The sequence below is a fragment of the Equus quagga genome, chromosome 2 (assembly GCF_021613505.1).
Source record: "Equus quagga isolate Etosha38 chromosome 2, UCLA_HA_Equagga_1.0, whole genome shotgun sequence".
NCBI classification, from domain to species: Eukaryota; Metazoa; Chordata; class Mammalia; order Perissodactyla; family Equidae; genus Equus; species Equus quagga.
The window spans coordinates 118,594,515-118,614,274 of record NC_060268.1 but is presented as its reverse complement, the minus strand read 5'-3'; the positions used below and the strand labels follow the sequence as shown (position 1 = coordinate 118,614,274).

The 19,760-nt window shown below is 44.0% G+C and overlaps 1 protein-coding gene across 3 annotated transcripts; it reads right to left on the bottom strand.

The window, feature by feature from the left end:
* Positions 1-5,764: 5,764 nt before the first annotated feature.
* Positions 5,765-18,061, bottom strand: PLAC9 (placenta associated 9). Of its 3 annotated transcripts, none has more exons than XM_046655111.1 (4): positions 17,913-18,061; positions 8,466-8,563; positions 7,055-7,191; positions 5,765-6,528 (listed from the first exon to the last, which is right to left on the bottom strand). In XM_046655111.1, exons 1-4 carry the CDS (start codon positions 17,974-17,976, stop codon positions 6,483-6,485), a joined length of 345 nt encoding a protein of 114 aa, XP_046511067.1. In that variant the 5' UTR covers positions 17,977-18,061; the 3' UTR covers positions 5,765-6,482. The 3 variants fall into 3 exon arrangements, with proteins under 3 accessions (XP_046511067.1, XP_046511068.1, XP_046511069.1); XM_046655112.1 differs by having other exon boundaries at positions 7,068-7,191; XM_046655113.1 differs by lacking the exon at positions 7,055-7,191.
* Between the last annotated feature and the right edge of the window lie 1,699 nt (positions 18,062-19,760).

The window sequence follows — 19,760 nt, the reverse complement described above, 5'->3', positions numbered from 1 at the left end:
GTGCTCCTCCCCTGGGGCAGACCCCTTGCCCTTGGGCATCAGGTGGGAACTGCATGGTGGGATGCACTGCTTGGCATTGCACAACTTGCCATGAACTCAGGCTGCTACTGGCAGGCCTCCTGAGCTGTGCCAGGGCCTAGATTCAACCTGCTCTAATGTGACTGTAAATGTATTGTGATATTACTTTGCCCTGTTGTCTATACCATAGGTTTCAAACTGCTGTCCAGCAGGCAGTATTTAACCTGTACATGCATTTACTTTGGTCTCCAAAGAGTCTTTTTAGACATTTGGATTTGTTGTCAACATTTAAACATTGAGAGATTTTGTATTTTAAAAAACCTGGAATTCTGGTTTCTCTTGAAAACCCAGAAATTCTGGCAACACTGGCCCAGCATTCCTGCACAGCAGTTGCTGCTGGAGCCAGATTGCAGCTGTCCCCTTTAGACGTGTGCTCTCCATTTTGCCACAGGCCCCACCACTCCCTATTGTATTCCACCAAGCACATGTTACCTATTTGGCCCCTGCAAGCCTTTAAGATCCCTGGTCTACACACTTGAGGACCACCTGTGTTCATCCTGGTCCTGGTTCTCACACACATGTTCAGGGCTGGGTGGATGCTTTTCAGAAAAGCCTTGAGAAAGCCCTAAGCTCTTGCCTCTGGCTGACCTTCAGGTTCTGCACAAACAGGAAGTTAAGGCAGAGTCACAGGCTGCCTGGCTCATTGTCAGTAGATGTGCCCAACACACACAACACATCTGCAAAGACCAAAGAGATTTTTGGGGGGTTTTTTGGTTCCAGGAGTTTAAGGAAATTTGTTGAATCATTAGTGACCACTTACCTAACTGAACAGAGACTTCAATGGCCACCCTTAACAAAGAATACCAACTTTAGAAGTCACTAAAACTACAACAAATTCTGGGGAAGGGAAGAATCTGATTTCTGGAGTTGTCACATTATAATGTCAAAATGCCCAGTTTTCAACAAAAGTTATGAACCATGCAAAGAAGGAAGTTTGATCCATACACAGGAAAACAAGAAATCTGTTAATACAAACTGAGGAAAGATCAGATATTGGAGTTACCAAACAAAGACTTTAAATCAACTGTCTTTAAAAAGCTCAAAGAACTAAAGGAAACCAGGAGAGTGATGTCTCATCAAATAGAGAATATCAATAAAGAGAAATTAGAAAAGGAACCAAATCGAAATCCTGGAGTTGAAAAGTACAATAACAAATGAAAAATTCACTGGAGGGGTTTAAGAGTGGATTTGAGAAGGCAGAAGAAAGAATTGGCAAACTTCAAAATAGGTCAATTGAAATTTCCCATTCTGAGGAGCAAAAAGAAAAAAATTAACGGAGCCTAGGAGACCTGTCAGGCACCATCAACTGTACCAACATATGCATGATAGGAGTCACAGGAGAGAAGAGAGAAAGTAGAATTATATGAAGAAACAATGGCTGAAAACTTACCAAATTTGATGAAAGACATTAATCTAGACATCCAAGAAGCTCAGTGAACTATAATATAAAAAGATCCACACCGAGACACATTATAACCGAACGGTCAAAAGATAAAGAGGGAATCCTGAAAGCAGCAATAGAGAACCAACTCGTCACATTCACTGGACCTTCTATAAGATTAACATTTGATTTCTTGTCAGAAACCATGGAGGCCAGAAGGCAGTGGGGTGGTGTATTCAGTGTGCTGAAAGAAAAAAAAGTCAACCAAGGATCCTATATCTGGCAAAATAGTCTTCAAAAATGAAGGAGAAATTGAGGTATTCCTCAGTGAACAAAAGCTGAGATGGTTTGTTGCTAGTAGACCTGCCCTATGAGAAATGCTAAAGAAAGTCCTTCAAGCTGAAATGAAAGGATACTGGACAGTAACTCAAATACAGAGGAAGAAGTAAAAAACATTGGTAAAGATAACTACATAGGTAAATATAAACATCAATATTAGTGTGTTTTTTGGTTTGTAGCTCTTTTTCCTATTTGATAAAAGACAACTACACCAAACAATAATTGTAACTCTATGTTGATAAGCACAAAATGTATAAAGATATAATTTGTGACAATAACAACATAAAGGCCAATGATGGAGCTATATAGGAAAAACGTTTTTATATACTGTTGAAGCGTCCTGTTAATTCAAATTGGATTGTTATAAATTAAGGTGTTACTATAATCCTAGAAAATAAAACAGTAAAAGAAACAAGGGAATCAAAACAGTATACTTGAAAACATCTATCTAACACAAAATATGGCAATAATGGAGGAATTTATTTATAGAAATAAATGACATAGAAAACAAATTGCAAAACCGTACAAGTCTTTACTTATTAGTAATTACCTTAAATATAAGTGGAATAAACTCTCCAATTAACAGGCAGAGATTGAGAGGCAAAGGACATTATATCCTGATAAAAGGGTTAATCCATCAAGATATAACAATTAAAAACATATACACCTAAAGCCCCAGAAAGTTTCAAACAAAAGCTGACAGAATTGAAGGGAGAAAAAGTTCAACAAAAATGGAGACTTCAACACCCCACTTTCCCTATTGGATAGAACAATTAAACAAAAGATAAACAAGGAAAGAACATGAACAACACTGTAAACCGACTAGGCGTGAGAGACGTCTATGGAACAGTCTACCCAACAACAGCAATACACATTCTTCTCAAGTGCACAAGGAAAATTCTCCAGATAGACCACAAAACAATCTAAATAGATTTTAGAAGACTGAAACCATACATTGTATTTTCTATTACCACAATGGAATTAGAAATGGGTAACAGGAGGAAATCTGGAAATTCTACAGATATGTGGAAAGTAAACAACATACTTAAAAAAAACCAAAACACAGAATCCAATGGGTTAAAGAAGATAGCACAAGAGAAATTAGAAAATACTTTGAGATTAATGAAAATGGAAGTACAACATACTAAAACATGGGATGCAGTGAAAACAGTGCTCAGAAGGAAATTTATAGCTGTAAATGCCTACATCAAAAAAGAAAGAAAATCTCAAATCAATAACCTAAGCTTCCACTTTAAGGAATTAGAAAAAGAAGAACAAACTAAACTCAAAGCATCAAGAAGGAAGGAAAATAAAGATTAGAGGGCAGATAAACAAAATAGAGAATAGAAAAACAATAGAATCAAAACAAGAAAATGGTTCTTTGAAAAAGATCAACAAAATTGACAAACCTTTAGCTAGATTGACAGGAAGATGGAGAGAGGGAGGAGACTCAATTACTAAAATCAGAAATGAAAGTGGGGGCATTACTAACAATCTTCTGGAAATAAAAGATTATAAGAAAATACTGTTAACAATTGTAGCCAACATATTAGATAACCCAGATGAAATGGGAAAATTCCTAGAAACACAAATTCCCACATCTGACTCAAGAAGAAATAGAAAATCTCAATAGACCTATAATAAGATTACATCAATAATCAAAAAATTCTCAACAAAGAAAAACCCGTACCAGAAGGCTTCACTGGTGAATCTATCAAACATTTAAAGAAGTAACACCAATCCTTAAACGCTTCCCCCCAAATTGAGGAAGAACATTTCCTAATTCATTTTATGACACCAGTGTTACCTTGATACCAAAGCCAGACAAAGACATCACGAAAAAAGTGCAAAAATCCCCAGTGAAATACTAGCAAACTGAATCTAGCAGCATGTTAAAAGGATTATTCACCATGATCAAGTGGGATTTATCAAAGGAATACAAGGATTATTTGATACATGAAAATCAATCACTATAATACACACTATTAATTGAATAAAGGGGGATAAAAACCTAATAATCATCTCAATTGATGCAGAAAAAGCATTTGAGAAAGCCCAACTCTCTTCCATGATTAAAAAAAAAAATTCCTAAGAAATTTAGAAGGGAAATTTATCAATCTGAAATAAAGGGCATCTATGAAACGCTACAGCTGACATACTTAATGGGGAAGGATAAAAGCTTTCCCCCAGTATCAGGAACAAGACAAAGATGTCTGCTCTTGCCACTGCTATTCAACATTGTATTGGAAGTTCTAGCCAGGGCAGTTAGGAAAGAAAAAGAAAGAAAAGCATTCAACTTGGAAAGTAAGGATTAAAACTCTTTCTATTCACTGATGACATTATCTTACATATAGAAAATTCTAAAATATCCACACAAAAACTATTAGAGCTAATAAATGAATTCAGCAGAGTTGCAGGAGGGGATACATGATCAACATACAAAAATCAGTTGTATATTTATACACTAGCAATGAACAATCTGAAAATGAAATTAAGAAAACAATCCCATTTATAATAATATCAAAAAGAATAAAATACTTAAGGATAAATTTAACCAAGGTGGTGTAAGACCTATACACTGAAAAATACAAAATACCTTCTGCTCATGGATTGGAAGACTTAGTATTGTTGAGATGGCAGTACTCTGCAAATTGATCTGCAGATTCAATCCAGTCCCTATCAAAATTCCAACTGTCTTTTTGCAGGTATAGACAAGCTGATTCTAAAATTCACATGGAATTGCAAGGGACTGGTCCCCAAATAGCCAAAAGAGTCTTAGAAAAAGACAAAAAAGTCAGGGAACCCATACTTCTTTACTTCAAAACTACAAACAAAGCTACAGTAATTCAAACTGTGATACTGGCATAAAGATAGACATATAGACCCATGGGATAAAATTGAGAAGTAAACCTAAACATCTATGCTCAACTGACTTTTGACAAGGGTGCCAGGACCATTCAATTGGGAAATAATTTTCTCTTCAACAAATAGTGCAGGGACAGCTGGATCTCCACAAACTAAGGGATAAAGTTGGATCCTTACCTCACATCATATACAAAAATTAACTCAAAATAGATCAAAGAACTAAATGTAAGAGCTAAAACTAGTAAAATCTTAGAAGAAAACATAGGAATAGTTATCACCTTGGATTTGGCAATGGATTCTTAGATATGCTACCAAAAGCACAAGCAACAACAAAAAATAGATAAATTCTTCATCAAAGGACTTCATCAAAATTAAAACTTCTGTGTTTCAAAAGACATTATCAAGAAAGTAAAGACACAACCCACAGAATGAGAGAAAATATTTGCAAATCCTCTGATAGAAGCCTAGTATCCATGATACATAAAGAACTTTTACAATTCACCAAGAAAAAGAACCCAATTTTAAAAATGGGCAAAAGACTTGAACAGACATTTCTCCAACAAATATATACAAATGGCCAACAAACACATGAAAAGATGCTCAGCATTGCTAGTCATTAGGTAAATGCAACTTAAAGCCACAATGAGATATGACTTCACACCTAGTATGATGGCTATAATCAAAAAGACTGATGTTGGTGAGGATGTGGAAAAACTGAAACCCTGTGTGTTCATTGCTGGTGGGACTGTAAAGTGGTACAGCTGCTGTGCAAAAACAGTCTGGTGGTTCCTCCAAAACTTAGACACAGTTATCAGTTGACTCAGCAATTCCAGCCCTAGTTATAGACCCAAGAGAAATGAAAACGTATATCCACACAAAAGCTTATATGCAAATGTTCATAGCAGTATTATTCATAATATCCAAAAAGTGCAAACAACTCAAATGTCCATCAATTGAATAGGTGAATAAAATGTGGTTCATCTATACAATGGAATATCATTCAGCCATAAAAGGGAACAGAGTACTGATACACATTACAACATGAGAGAACCTTGAAAACTCTACGCTAAGTGAAAAAAGAGTCAGACACAAAAGACCACATATTGTATAATTCAATTTATATGAAATGTCCAGAATAGGCAAGTCCATAGAGACAGAAATACTACTGGTTTCCAAAGGATGGTGGGAGAGGGAATGGGAAATACCTGCTTAATAGGTACAGGGTTTCTTTTGGGGATGATGATAATGTTCTGGAATTAGAGAGTAGTGATTGCACAACATTTTGAAGTGACTGAATTTGTAGTTTAAAATGGTTAAAATTTTGGATTTTATATTATGTGAATTTTACATAGGAATTTTTTTAAAAAAACTTTAATGTGCCCATGAATCCTCTGGGGATCTCATTAAAAAGTAGATTTTGATTCAGGAGGCCAAGGTGTGTCCCGAATTCTGCATTTCTGATAAGCTCCCAGGTGATGCCACTGCTGTTCATCTGTGGCCATGTTTTGAGCAGGAAGGCTACTCAAAGGGCCCTTATCCTGTGTCACCTTAGGATTCTTGGCCTTATCTCTGTGCCCCATCAGCTCCTATAAATAAGGAGAGCAGAAGCACAGACTCACCAGGGGCTCCCAGGTCTGAGCCTGCAGGTGAATGTGGGCCTAAGGGCATGAAAGTAGATGGAGAAGGGGCTGTAGCTATAGAGGTCACTGACAGAGACACAGAGGGGACCAAAGAAGTAGCTTTTATTGTGCACAAAGCTGAGGAAGGAAGGCCAGAATGCACGGCTCTGTTCTCGGAGGAAAGCTGTCTGACAGGTACATCACGTCAGCTGCCGGGCTCCTCCGCCTCCCGTGCCCAGGAGGGATCTGAAAGAAAGGGAGTAGCCTTGGAGTGGGCAAGCAGAGGGTGCTGAAGGCTTCCTTACTGCCCCTCCCAGTCCCCAGGGAACTCCTGTTCCAGGAAAACACAGGGCTCCAGGAGGGAGCAGGGTGGCAATCCCTCCACTGCCTGATCAGAGGATGCCAGTCTTCCCTGAGAGGGTGTTATGCTGCCACAGAATTGGTTCCTTGGAAGGGAGATGAAAGGAGCCAAGGAGGTTTGAGGCATGAAAAGGGCCAGCAGAGGACACAGCTGCTCTGTGTCAGGGTGATGCTGAGAGTGGCCCTCAGGTGAATGGGGCCAGCTCTTCCAGGAGCCCCGAGCTGTGGCTGTGGCAACCCCCAGGGTGGGGGTAGGGGCAGAGAACACTTAGGGTGAGGTGAGGTGGATGCTTTCCCACTTCTGTCCCAGGTGGAGCTGGAGCCGCTCCTAGCTTGTCAGGGCTACACCTGTGTGGTGGATCAGCCATCCCTATCCTGCTTGCCCAGCCCCAGACGCTATAGTCTCTGCTACCTGAGCTGCTCACCCTCTCCAAAGAGGTCAGGGGTCAGGTTGAAGGGTCCTGGGGGCAGGTTCCAGGCCAGCTCCTCCAGCTGACCCAGCAGGCCTTTCACTTCTGCCTCCAGGTGCTCCACCGTCTTCTCCACCATCTAGAGCAAGGAGAGATGGGAGCCGGGTGGGGGTGGGGGAGGGGCAGGGTGAGTGGAGGACAAGAGTGGTGCCAAGTCCCGCTTAATCAGCCACATCCTAAGGAGCACCTGGAGGACCACTGGGGTGCAGTGGGGACAGAACTGAGTGACAGGCAACCTGGGACCTCCTCATTCAGGTTTTGCCCCTACCTACCTTCCAGTTCCCCCGATGACAAAAATCCTAGGAGCTCTCTCTCTAAGGTCACTCTGGCACTCTGCAGTTTTACAGGTTTGGCCTGGAGCGAGTCTGAGATCCCCTTTTCCCTTTCAGGACTTTGTCACTGCGAGCTAACATTCCTTTTGTTGCCCTGCCCCCAGGTGGCAACCCTGCCAAATGACAGGTTTGGGATTTGGAAATTTTCTTTATTCGGGGTTCTTAACTTTTTTTGTGAATGAACCCCATTAGCAGTCTGATGAAACCTACAGACCCCTTCTCAGAAAATGCTTTAACTGAAAAAATAAAATATAGGATTTATAAGAACAGCCATTGCATCAAAGTATTATTCAAATATTAAAAGTTAAAATATTTAAAAGTTATTTTATTGAGGTCATAGTGGCTTGTAATTGTGTAACTTTCAGGTGTACATTATGATATTTCAGTTTCTGTATAGACTATCGTGTTCACCACCAGTAGTCTAGTTTTTATCCCAAAATTAAATTTTTGAGGTAAAAAATTTAACTCACTACATAACATGATCTAGCATCAGATCTAACAGCCACCATAATTTTGACATACTTATGAGAATGAATGATATGTTGAGATATTCATAAAAACTATAATTGGGAGAAATTACCTGATTTCTATCAATGACAAAGTCACGGTGCTGTAATTACTACTACGGTTTGTTGTCTGCATTTAGAATGAATGGGAATGCTAAATTTCAGTTAAAGTTTTATGAAATAAACTGGAATTTTCACCCGCACACGTTTGGGGACCACAGGTTACAAACCGTGGCTATATAACAACACTAAGGGAATGAATTTCCACTTCTCCAGTAATTGTGTGGAGATCTCTGGCTTGGTATGAGCAAGAGCCCCAGAAGAGGCAGCTCTGTTGGTGGCTGGTCAGCTTAACAACCGAGGTAGGGCAGGGAGATGGTTAACATGGTGGCCAGAAAGCAGGATTGGCCTAGATTTCCCCGATTTTCCAAAGGAAGGTTGGCCTCAGCCCTATAAAGCCTGCAGCCTGGCAGGTGGTCCTAAAGCTGCATGTCCTCCCCGGTCACCCTTATTACCTCCTCTATGACGTGTAAACGGCTGTGGACAGCCAGGTGTCTGTCACACCTGGGGCTCCGAGCTAGGTCTCCGTGGGAGGGGATGAGGGGTTCCGCAGCTGTGGGAAAACAAGTCTTGTCACTGTGGGGCCCTCAGTTTCCCTGTAACACTGGAGACTCCTGTAAAGCACTGGGCTCAAGTGAGGTGGGTCCTGAAAACATCACAAAGAGAAGCAAAGGAAGGCTCAGTGTGGGTCAGGGTGTGAGTGTGGGGCTCCCCTAATCACTCCCTTATCTCTATGGCCATGGTCACCTGGAGACCCAGGTGGGCTTCCTCAAGGAGCTGCTGCCTGAACTGGGTAAGGTAAGGAAGGGAGGAAAGGTCTCAGCCAGGGAGAATGGCATGTGCAAAGATAGGGAGGCATGAAATAGCATGGCTCAGTGTATAAACCCTCAGGGAGTTTGGAGTGGCTGCAAAGTACAGGGTGGGTGGGAGATGAGACTGGAGAGGTGGGTCTTAGAAATGAAGCCAGAGGCCCTAATAAACCAATCATGATGCTTGTTTTGGGGGTTATTTTAACAGAAGAGTGACATAGTCATATATGAGTTTTTAAAATACAGGGAGTGAATTGGAGGGATTTGTCTTTGAAGAAGGAAAGTTACTGCAGTAATAAAGTAAGAAGTGACGAAAGGAAGCAGTAGCAGGAGGAATAAAGAGTAAGGAAATATTCTAGTAGTAGCATTGACATTGGTGACCAGTTAGTACTATCGACATTTGATGAGTGCTTACTATGTACCACATAGTGGGCTAAACAAATGTGTTAACTCAGTCAACCTCTACAACAGCCTATTATTATCCCCAATTTACATGTAAGGAAATCGATTCACAGAGGGATGAAATGATACGTCCAAAGTCACACAGCTGGTAAGCAGAGAATCTGAAGTTCAACCTGTTCAACTCTTGACTCATCATTTTTCTCCCTACGTTGGTTCTTCCCTGGTTCTTCCTGGCACCACCAACCCTCACACCAGAAGTCTTAGAGCCCTGGTCCCGAACTCAGGTTTCAGAGTTGGTGGCTCTGAGATGCTGGCAGGGCATCAGAGTTGGCTGGAACCTTGAAGAACCTCCAAGAATCTTGGAAGGAGGATGCTGTCTCAGAAACAAAGAGAAGCAAAGAGCTTTACAGAGGATGAAGCAGCCAACGCGGCCTAAAGCAGCAGGGAGGTCTAGAAAGATAAGGACCAAAAAACATAGCAACAGCAAAGTCACTGCTAAATTCTACCCCAGCACTTTTAGTGGAGTTGTGGAAGAAAGCAAAGTTTAGACTGCAGTAGGATGAGAAGGAAAATGTTTTCATGAAGCTTGGCTGTGAAACAAGGGAGATCACATCACAAGGTCCACACAAGTGTTTATTGTTGTCATTTCTGGTTTTTTAAGCAGTGAAGAAACACAACCATGCTTATAGCCTGAGGAACAGGAAGAAGACTGGAGAACTGAAGGAATGCATTTCCTGAAGGGATGAGAGGCCAAGGAATCCAGAAATGATGGTGGGGGTATAGGAAAAACATGGAAGGAAGAGAGAGAGAATGCAGCAAAAATGGGTAAAAAAGTTCTGCTCCAAGATCTCTAAGGTCCAAAAAGTTGAGTGACTTCCCACCTGATGGCCTCTATTCACTCTGTAAAGTAAGAGGGGCTTCATCTGCTGAAAATTCATGGAGAGTTAGGAAGGAGGAGAGCTAGTTGTTAAATTTTCAGAAATTCTGTGCGTGGGTTGTTAAATACAGCCACTAAAATGGGAGTCTTGGTGAGAGCATTTACACCATAAAAACTGGCAAGTGTCGTTTTCTTTTTTTTTAGAGCCAGTTTATCAGCACACCACTGGGTTGGGGGCTTGAATAAAGAGATGGCTCCAAAAGGGGATGAAGGGAACAGGAGGCAGTATAGGACTGTGCGGGATGACCTGACATCAGTGAGGAACTTTGGAAGTGCTATTCCTCCCCTAGCAGCTTGGCAGGCTGGGTGTAGAGCAGCAAAGACAGATGGCTGGATGGAGCTAAAACCTGAGAGTCTGCAGGATGAGTGTGGTGGAGGGTAAGAGCACAAAAGCATTGATTTGACCAGCAATGGTTTAAGGGGATGAGCTCTGGAGCTTAGCTTGGATAAGGAAGGAAAGGAGGCCAATTGGAGGGCCACTAAGTTGGGAGAAGTGATGAGATGATGGAGGTAACAGAAGGAACAGTGGTAATGGATACTGCAGTTTTTGCTTTTCGAGATGGAGCAACCTCATAATGACAGTATCAAGATTGTAGCCATGGATGCGGACATCTGAAGCAGAATGGAGGTAAGACTTATTGGGTTCAATCTTTCTAGATGCAAAATTCTTGTAACTGTAAGGCCTTGGTATTGGTTGGTTTGCTCAAAGTGACATATAAAGTTGCCCAGAAGGGTGGCAGGTCTTAAGGTAAGGACAGAGATGGTGATCCATTTTGCTGGTGATGATGTGTCACTCTGAGAGGTTGAGTAACTTGCCCAAGGTCATACAATCAGTAAATGACTGGACCCCAAGCACCCTGGCCTTCTCCTGACTTCACTTGAGCAATCTGGCCTTCTGGAACTCTGCCAGAGTCCCCCTGCCCTGCGATTCTCTAGATCCTAGCTCTTCCACTCAGGAGTGAGAACCAAGAGCAGGGACAAAACTTCCTTCCACTCTAAGCATCTTTTGTGGAGAACAATTTGTTTTTTTACATTCTCCTTTTCATTATTTCCCTCCACTGAACTTAGAAAAGCCTCTTCAAAAGACAATGGGCTTCTTGTTGACTTTGGGGAAGGAAGGGGACATTATAATGGCACTTTGGTTTTTTTTTTTAAAAGGGAGTCTTTTAGAGATCTATACTAAAATATTTACAGATGAAACGCTATGATGTCCTGGATTTACTTCAAAATAATCCAGGCCTGGGAGTGGGAGGAGGCATGGGTAGGTACATAGAGCAAATAAGATTGGCCAAGATTGGTAATTGTTAAAATTGGGTAATGGGGGACATGGAATCATTATTCTCTCTATCTTTGTATATATGGTTTGAAATATCTATAACAAAAGCCAGTTGTCTGATAGGATTGTTAGCAAAAAGCGGAAGTCATCATGGGCTGCATGCATTGATATAAAATGTTCAGGACAAGGGAGGGTGGTGATCTGAGAGACCCCACTTGGAGGGCTGTGCTCCATTCTGGGCCATACATTGTGAGAAGGCCTTTGACAGACAGGAGCAGGTGTAGAGGTGCCATGGTGAAGGGACTCCAAATTTTGACTCATTTCTCTCAGCTGAAAGAACAGGGGTGCTCAGCCTGGAGAGGAAAGATGGAGAAGGCAGGAAGAGTTGTTCTCACTCACAGGGAGGGCTGTCTGAGAAGATGGGGGTCTGTCTCAACATGGATCTGTGTTCACACATACCCTTTGCAGGCTCCGCCCAGGGGCCTTTGGCCAAACTTTTCCCCTGAGCCTCACTACCCTCTCTAAACTACGCTTTTCCCCTCAAAGCTCCCCCAGCTTAGGCCAAGAGCAAGCAATGTGACCTTGCCGGCCAAGTGGGGATCTGCCAGCTTTGTAAGTCACGAATGACATGAATCTGCTCCTCTCCATTGGCCCAAAACATCCTGTTCTCTACATTCTTCGATGAGGTCTAACTTGGCTCCAAAACCCCTCCAGGGAAAAGTCTGGGCTGAGGTTGCGCTCCACATCACACAGCACTAATCCTTTACATCTGGACAGAACTGTGCCCTGCGCTCCACTGCACAACTGTCCATGAGCTCATCCAGTCCTCCTGACAAGCTCATCTGAGAGAGAAAGCTGGGGGCAGGACCAGGGACCCCACAACCATCCTGCACTCCTGCTCCCTCCCCTACACATATCCTCATGGCATTGACCTCAACTCATGACGGCAGAAAATACACTGGAGACACTGTTCTCAGCCTGGCTTGGCCACTAATTGGTGGAGGCCTGTGGAAACTTCCTTCTCCCTGAGGCTCTGCTGCCTCCTCTGTAATACAGGGTGGGGTAGGCTCGAGACACTGCCACCCACATGTAGTTCACGATTCTGCTATCTTTCAAAGCCTCTGAGAGGCCTCAAAAATTAGCTACAAGGACAGAACTGGGATGAGTCAAAGACAAGTTTCTTCTTAGGCCAGAAGCTCCAGCAAGGCAAGACCTGGGTGTCACACACACACACACACACACACACACACACACACAATAATGCCTGCTTTACGGGACTTTTGGAAAGCTCAAACAATAGTAGGAGTGGGGAAAGCTGAAGGATTACCATGACCAACCTTGAGCAGCCAAAGCTGTGGTTTCTGTGTTCCTTCCTTCCTTTGCTCCCACCCTCCGTGCCCTGGCCAGTTGGGAAATGGACTTTCTTGGATGCTGGGTTGTTTTCCCTGGCCTGCCTCCCGTTCAGGGCCTGTGTGCACCCTGGATGGCAGCCATGGGTGGAACATTGTGCACTAGGGAGAGCAGGCTGCTGGTGGAAGCCAGAGGCCCAGGCAGAGGTGCTAGAGCCCAGAGGCCCAGGTGGAGGTGCTGGGATAACTTCTCTAGTTAAAGAGACATGGCCACTGCGTCCTGGTCCTCAGAGGTGGGAAGTACGGCCCCCTCCCACTCATAGGCATAGAAGACCTTTTGTATTTGGGACCCAAACACTAAGAAGGTGCCTACAACTCAAATGATTTCTGCCATGCTGGATGATGACAAATACTTTCTCGGTGGTGACCCTGAGGCGTGCTGCTGTGCCTCCTGAATCATCAAAGACATAATCTATTCCACCAGGAACAATTGTCACTTTGGGGTTAATTATATTTGACCACATTCAATATAAGAGAATAATAAACTTTACCACATTCAATATTTGTATTAAAATTTATGATTTATTCAAAACTATCAGTGGTTTTTTTTTGTTTTTTGTTTTTTTAACTAGAAGAATACTATTTTTAAACAATTATATGAAGAACTCCAATCTGTGGAAATGCTCTGGCTGAAACAGGAGAGAGACCCTCGAGCCCCCAAAGAGAGAGCTCAGATTCTGAGGCACATTTTTGTTTCGTTTTGTTCCATTCTGTTAGAGACAAGTCCTATCTCCCTCAGTCCCGCGTCATTTTCCAGATGTGGATTTGAGCCCAGCTGACCAGTCTGAGAGCTTACCAATGTCCTTCCAATACATTCAGTATCTGGTTAAGTTAGTATTTTGCTTAGGATACAAACCAGACAGTTGTACAAAGAACTCCCCTCGATTACAGACGTTTTTTATTTCTTTCTCATGTATTGGTTCAGAGGTAGACTGGCTGGTGGTCAGGGCTGGCAGGCAGCTCCTTGAGTCTGTATAGAATCCAGATTCCTTCTATCTTGGAATACTGTTTTTTTAATCCACTGGGTTAAAATGTACTACTAGAACACTCCAAAATTCCACAATACTGAGAAGGTCTAAACAGCCATCCAGGATAAACCTCTCTCCACGTGCTGTGAAAGAACACAAGACTGGGAGTGGGAGACGCAGTCCCAACTCCACTGCTTACTGTCTGTGCTCTCTGCCTCTCACTCAGCTTCCTCGTCTGTGAGGGACCTGCTCTGCCCTGTCTACCTTGAGGGACTGCTGTGCTGATCAAAGGGGATCCTACCCTTGAAGATGCCTTGGAATTGCCAAGTGATGTGCAAACACCATGGAAAGCATTTACCAGGTGAGCTGAAGACTGAGCAAGGCAGTGAAAGCCCCCAGGGCGCCGACTCTCCACATGGAGCCAGTGCTCCTTGCTAGATCACTGTGATCAGGTCTCCCCAAGATGGGGAAGTGTCTGCTCTAGGACTAATCCCGTGCAGGGATCCAAGGGATGCTTGGCAGGGGCTCCTGCAACAAGTGCACAAAGGGCTGAGTGCTGACCTGGCTTTCTGGGCTCTGTTACAAGCCAATCCCACTTGCTGGATCCTTGGTTTCTTCACCTTGAGAATAGGCACAACCATACTCTATATTCAAAGTTACTTTTGATTTGTGATCACTAATTACATGCTAGGCTTTTTGTTGCATGCTGACATGATCTCATTTAATTTGATCCGTGAGCTCAGTACCTCCTTTTTTACAGATTAGAAAACCAAAGATCAAAGAGATTGAGTAACATGCCCAAGATTTCACAGGTAGGAGGTGGTGGGGACAGAATTTAAATATACCTGCTAGACACTGTCTATACTGTGTCCTGGCAATCATGTGAACTTGTATAAGTTAAGGGCTTCCCATCTTGGGGTCTCAGCTGCCTGCTCTGTAAATAAGGATCTGGACAGGTATGGGCAAAGGGGACCTGCACACATGACACCTTTGCAGCTGTCTGGAGGCCCTATAAGAACCCAAATAGTGTGCCTTGGGTCAAATTATCTTTGGGTGGTTCATTCCCCACAACATCCATTTTTGTAAACAGAAATGCTGTGATCCTCATCACAGCCCTTCAGCATCTTCCCCTTTCACCCAAAGCAAAAAACAGAATTCCAATACAGGACAGATGTCCACGGGGACTTGCAGCAGCAGTGGACAGTGAGAGCTTCCCTGATGGGCCCCAAGGCATGGGTGAGAATGGTTACACTGGTTAAAAGGACAAGGCTCTAGGCCTTCAGATCCCTCTGACAGCAAAATAGGAAAGGGACTTAGCTGAAGCCTTAACTTAAAAAAAAGTCTGTACAAGTAACACAAAACAGTTTGCTTCATGCAATACATAAAGAGCTTTTGCAAATCAATATGAAAAATCCCAATACCAAAATTAAAATGTCTAAGACAATTTGCACAGATTAGTAGAAATGACCAATATGCATTTGAAGGAAAAGTCTAACTTAAGGAATAATCAAAGAAATGCGAATTAAAGCAATAAAGACCATTCTTGCAAAAAAAAAAAATCTAACTGGAATTAGATCAAGCTTCTAGATCTATAAGCAATACAGGGGAGAGAAGAACATTTAAATGTCACCTAGGGGATGTAATCAGCTCAAATCTAATTGTGGAAAACTTTACAGGACAAATTACCCAGTTTCTTCAACAAATAAATTTTTTTAAAAAAAGGGGAAAAGAGAACTTACATATTAAAAGAAACTTAGACATATCAAACAAAAGCAATGCACGCACCTTATTTGGATCAAACAAACCAAATATAAAAACATATGACACAATCAGGGATACTTGAACTCTGATTGCACATTTGATAATGCTAAGGAATTATTGTTCATTTTTAGGGTGTGATAATGGTACTGCAGTTATGCTTATTAAAAGATTATTTATCTTTTAGAGATACATAAGGAAATATTTATAGATGAAAATATATGATGCCTGGAATTTCCTCTAAAACAATCTGAGGGAGAGGAGGGAGGGTGGGAATTGTAGATGAATAGACCCTTTTTGAAGAGGGGTGATAGGTACATGGGGCTTCATTATACTATTCTGCTCTTCTATCCAAAAGATTTCATAATCAAAATTTAAGAAAAACAACGGTATATTATCTGAAGTCTGAAAGGTTATACACAAAAATGTGTGACCTCAATGTGAAATTACATTAGTATGTTTATACTTCCTCTTTTTTTTCTTAATGTGTAGCAATGAGCAAGCATAATCAGAAAGAAAATGTTTAAAAACAGTTTTAAATTAAAGTGTATATACCATCTGTGGCCACGGGGCCACGAAGAGCCACTTGTGGGTAGCAGCCAGCTCCTCCCTCTAGGGGAGCACAGATGAAGCTTTGTCCCCTCAGCTCCTGGAGCTGGGGACTCTAGGAGGAGGGTAAGGGAGAGGGAGCAAAAGGGAAGCTCATGCTCTATGGGCCTGGATCTGTGCTGGGCATCATCCCAGCTACTCTTCACAGGCTGTGAGGAAGTGGTTGTTGGTCCTCCCTAACACGTGGAGAAACTGAGAGTCAGAGAGATCAGTGGAGCTGTCTGAGGGGACAAGAGAAGGAGGCTATGTGTTGAGACGTGTTCCATGCTGGGCCCTTTCCTTCTCATCCAATCCTTGAAGTCAGCCCTGTGGGGTGAGTATTATTCTCCCCAACTTACAGAGGACGAAACAGCCTCAGAGAAGTGAAGTGACATCCAAGGTCGCTCAGCACTGGCCTCAATCCTTTCCCTGAGAGCTTACTCCCACAGTTCACTGTGCCCCAAAAGGGACTGGGCACAGGTGAGGGGGGCTCCATCTTAACATAGACACTTCAGCTGGGTGACTCCAGGTTGATGGGGGGCAGCCTGGCTGGGGGCAAGGGGCTGACTGAGAGGGCAGAAGGCCTGGATGCTTGGGGAGACCTCAGCCTTCCTCTCGCCTGCACAGTTGGGATGAGCACCAGTGGTCTCTGGCTGGGGCCTGCACGAGATGCTGGGTAAATGGGAATGTGGCTTGTAAACTCTAAAGTGCTGTGCAGAGTCTTGGGGGTGGGGGTAGAATGAACACTTGTGTGTACCGTAAGTACATCTGCAGCCATCCTGTCTGAGCCTCACCTGTGAAGGGGCAGCACTAAGACTGCTGTCAGCAGAAGGGAGGGAAGAGAGTGCAAGGCAAGGATCCCAGCCAGGGGAGCACCCAGAGGACCTCTCTCTCCTGTACCCTGTTCCCACGCACCCACCCAAGGCAACTCAGGGGCTCAGGGAAGCTCTCCGGAAGCCTGGAGACTTGCCTCCTCCCCCAGACAGCAGAACCCCCCTAGGCCTCCTGGCAGGTGACCCAGTGGCCTTTCTCCTGGGCCCGCCTGCCTGGTTCCTGACTGGCTGGCTGTGCTAGGCCAGGCCTGGGTCATCCGACTGTGGAAGCTTAGCTTCCCTGGCAATGCCCAGTAAAACCAGGCCTGGACGCCTCTGCAGGCCTTCTGGATGAAGCTGGCCTGGGGGGCTGCCCCACCCTGTAGACTTGACCTCCCACCCTGTGATCCTTGTCCCTTCCTCTCTCTCCTTGGGCATCGGGTTTCTCCACTCTCTCTCTTTAAGTCTCTCTCAAATCTTTCTCTTTTCCTCAATATCCTCCTTCTCTCTCCTCACCTTCCCTTCTTTTTCTTGCCAGGTTAGTTCCTCTATTTCTTTCCTGGTTGTACCTTTTGCTTCTCAAACTCCTTTTTCTATCTTTCCTCCTTCATAGTTCATACCCATCTGTTTACTTCCAAAGTCTTTCTCTCAGCCTCTCCCTTTCTCTCTTTATTCTTCTCTTTCTCCTTTCTCTCTAATTCTCTCTGCCCATCTGCCTTTTTCTTTTTCTTTTTCTGTTTTCTCTTTCTCTCTCTCTCTCTCTCCCCCTCTCTGCATCCCTTTCTCCAGCTTTCTCTCCATCTGGCTCTGTTTCCATCTTCCCCCCTCTCCACCCTCCCTCCCTTCATCTCTCTTGCTCATCCTACCTCGCTCGGCGCAGCTCTCCCCTACCCTCGCCCTCGCCCTCGCCCTCGCCCTCACCCGGCACCCGGGTCCCACTCACCGACAAAGGCGCCCGCGGCGCGGAGCAGGGCGAGCCCGGCCAGCGCGCAGAGCAGGGACCGCATGGTGCCGGCCCAGCCGAGCGCAGCGCAGCGTCTGCCCCCAGCTGCTCTCCCCAGGATCGCGCCGGGCCCGCCCAGGAGGAAATGCTCTCAGTCCTAGCCAAAATTCCTGGGCGGCTCCCGGCTTTCTGGCTTGAGCGAACCCGCCCCCTCCAGAGGCCCCCTCCGCAACGTGCGGGCAGCGCCGAGCCTAAACACCCCGCAGGCGGAGGGGCCAACGTGTTAGCCTGGGCGCCTGCACAGGAGGGAGCCGCCCTCTGAGTTCCCCGCGCCTCCCGGGATGGGGGCGCAGAAGGGGAGAGAGAGGGGTGAGGGAGTGGGTTCTAGGCGACGGGTCCCGGGGCCCAGGTACTGGTTGTGAGCCCGTTTCATAGATGGGCAGACTGAAGCTTAGAGAGAAGCGCCTTCCTCTGTGTCACCGACAGCTGTGGCACAGGATCTGAACACTGACTGCTTGGAGCATGGAAGCTTTTCTCTGTCCGCCTGTGACAGCGCCTGGCCCTGAGCAGTAGACTCAAAAGTGGTGTCTGCCTTCTATAGAAACTTATTATTTTGCTAAAGGAGTAATAGTAATGTTAAAAGATACTTTACAAAAAAAAGGTAAAATCATGACTTTCATTCAGATATAAAACGAGCATGTGCTGAAGATTTTAACTCACCATTAATGAGGGAACCAGTAAGAGGTGACAACCAGTCCTACAAACAGACAGAGCTGGAATATTGACACGAATGTGCAAAAGGAGGTAAAACTGGCTTCTTCCACACAGGGAGGGAGGAGAATTAATTGAACCTATAACAGGAATTATCTGCATATCTATAGACAAGAATTATGTTGCATTGCTATTACAGTTTGCCGACTTCTAAAATGGCTCAAAGGCAATGAAAGGCCCAGGCCCTAACTAAATCAGAATCAGAATCAGAGTGTTCAGCAAATACTTAATCTCTGTACTAGATAGTTGTTAGGTAACCTCTGCAGGTGGGAGGAAAGGAAATAATTCTCATGTTCACATATGTCTGCCCTCCAGGAGCTCACAGTCTATTAGCCACCATAATATTAATAAACAGTAGCTAAGCTGTGATGGACTTACTTCTACATACACCACTTCTCTGATCTTCACTGCAACTCCATGAGGGGCACATCATTACATCCATTTTGCAGATCAAGAAATTGAGGCTCAGGGATGTTAAGAACGTTGCCAATAGTCACACAGCTGGTATAATGTGGAGTCAGGATTTGAATCCAGTTTTGCTGTCTCTGCAGACCAGCCCTTAGATAATAATATATACTAGGTCCCTGAGAGCCAGGTTGTATTTTCCATTCTAAGCAAGATCAGAAGAAGAGCTGGGTGGGTTTTTCAGTGAACTTCAAATCGTCCCCACCTCCTTCCAGTTTAGAACACAATAGTCGAATCCTCACCCATGGGACACCCCACCCAACAAGTGTAAAAAAAGTTAAGTTTTAGTGAAAAGAAAAAGCAAGAGCTGCAGCCCCGACGTCTGTGCTGCAGAGCCTGAGTGCCTCACCTGGCTGTAAGCAGAGCGTCTTCACCAGCAAACCCACGAGCATGTCTTTATCCATCAAGGGTCCCCATTAGGTTAACTGGAGTCCTGGCAGATTAAGGCTGCCCCTCTGCCTTCTCTGTTCCTCACTGTGGCTATGCAATTGTCCAGTACAGTCACCACACTATCCAGTAATCCTAAATTCTCACTTCCTCCTCCAGGTAATAGCCTTGGGCACAGAAATTCCGGTTCTGAGTCAGCAGATCTTGGGCAGAAAGTTGGATCTA

Bases quoted from the DNA above. Each gene is read 5' to 3' on its own strand.
- PLAC9 (XM_046655111.1), bottom strand. From the start codon at position 17,976: ATGCGGTCCCTGCTCTGCGCGCTGGCCGGGCTCGCCCTGCTCCGCGCC. The intron at 8,564-17,912 runs GTGAGTGGGACC...GTTTTCCCACAG, and splicing joins CGCCGCGGGCGCCTTTGTCG to CTGCGGAACCCCTCATCCCC. The intron at 7,192-8,465 runs GTAATAAGGGTG...TCCTTGCTCTAG, and splicing joins GTTTACACGTCATAGAGGAG to ATGGTGGAGAAGACGGTGGA.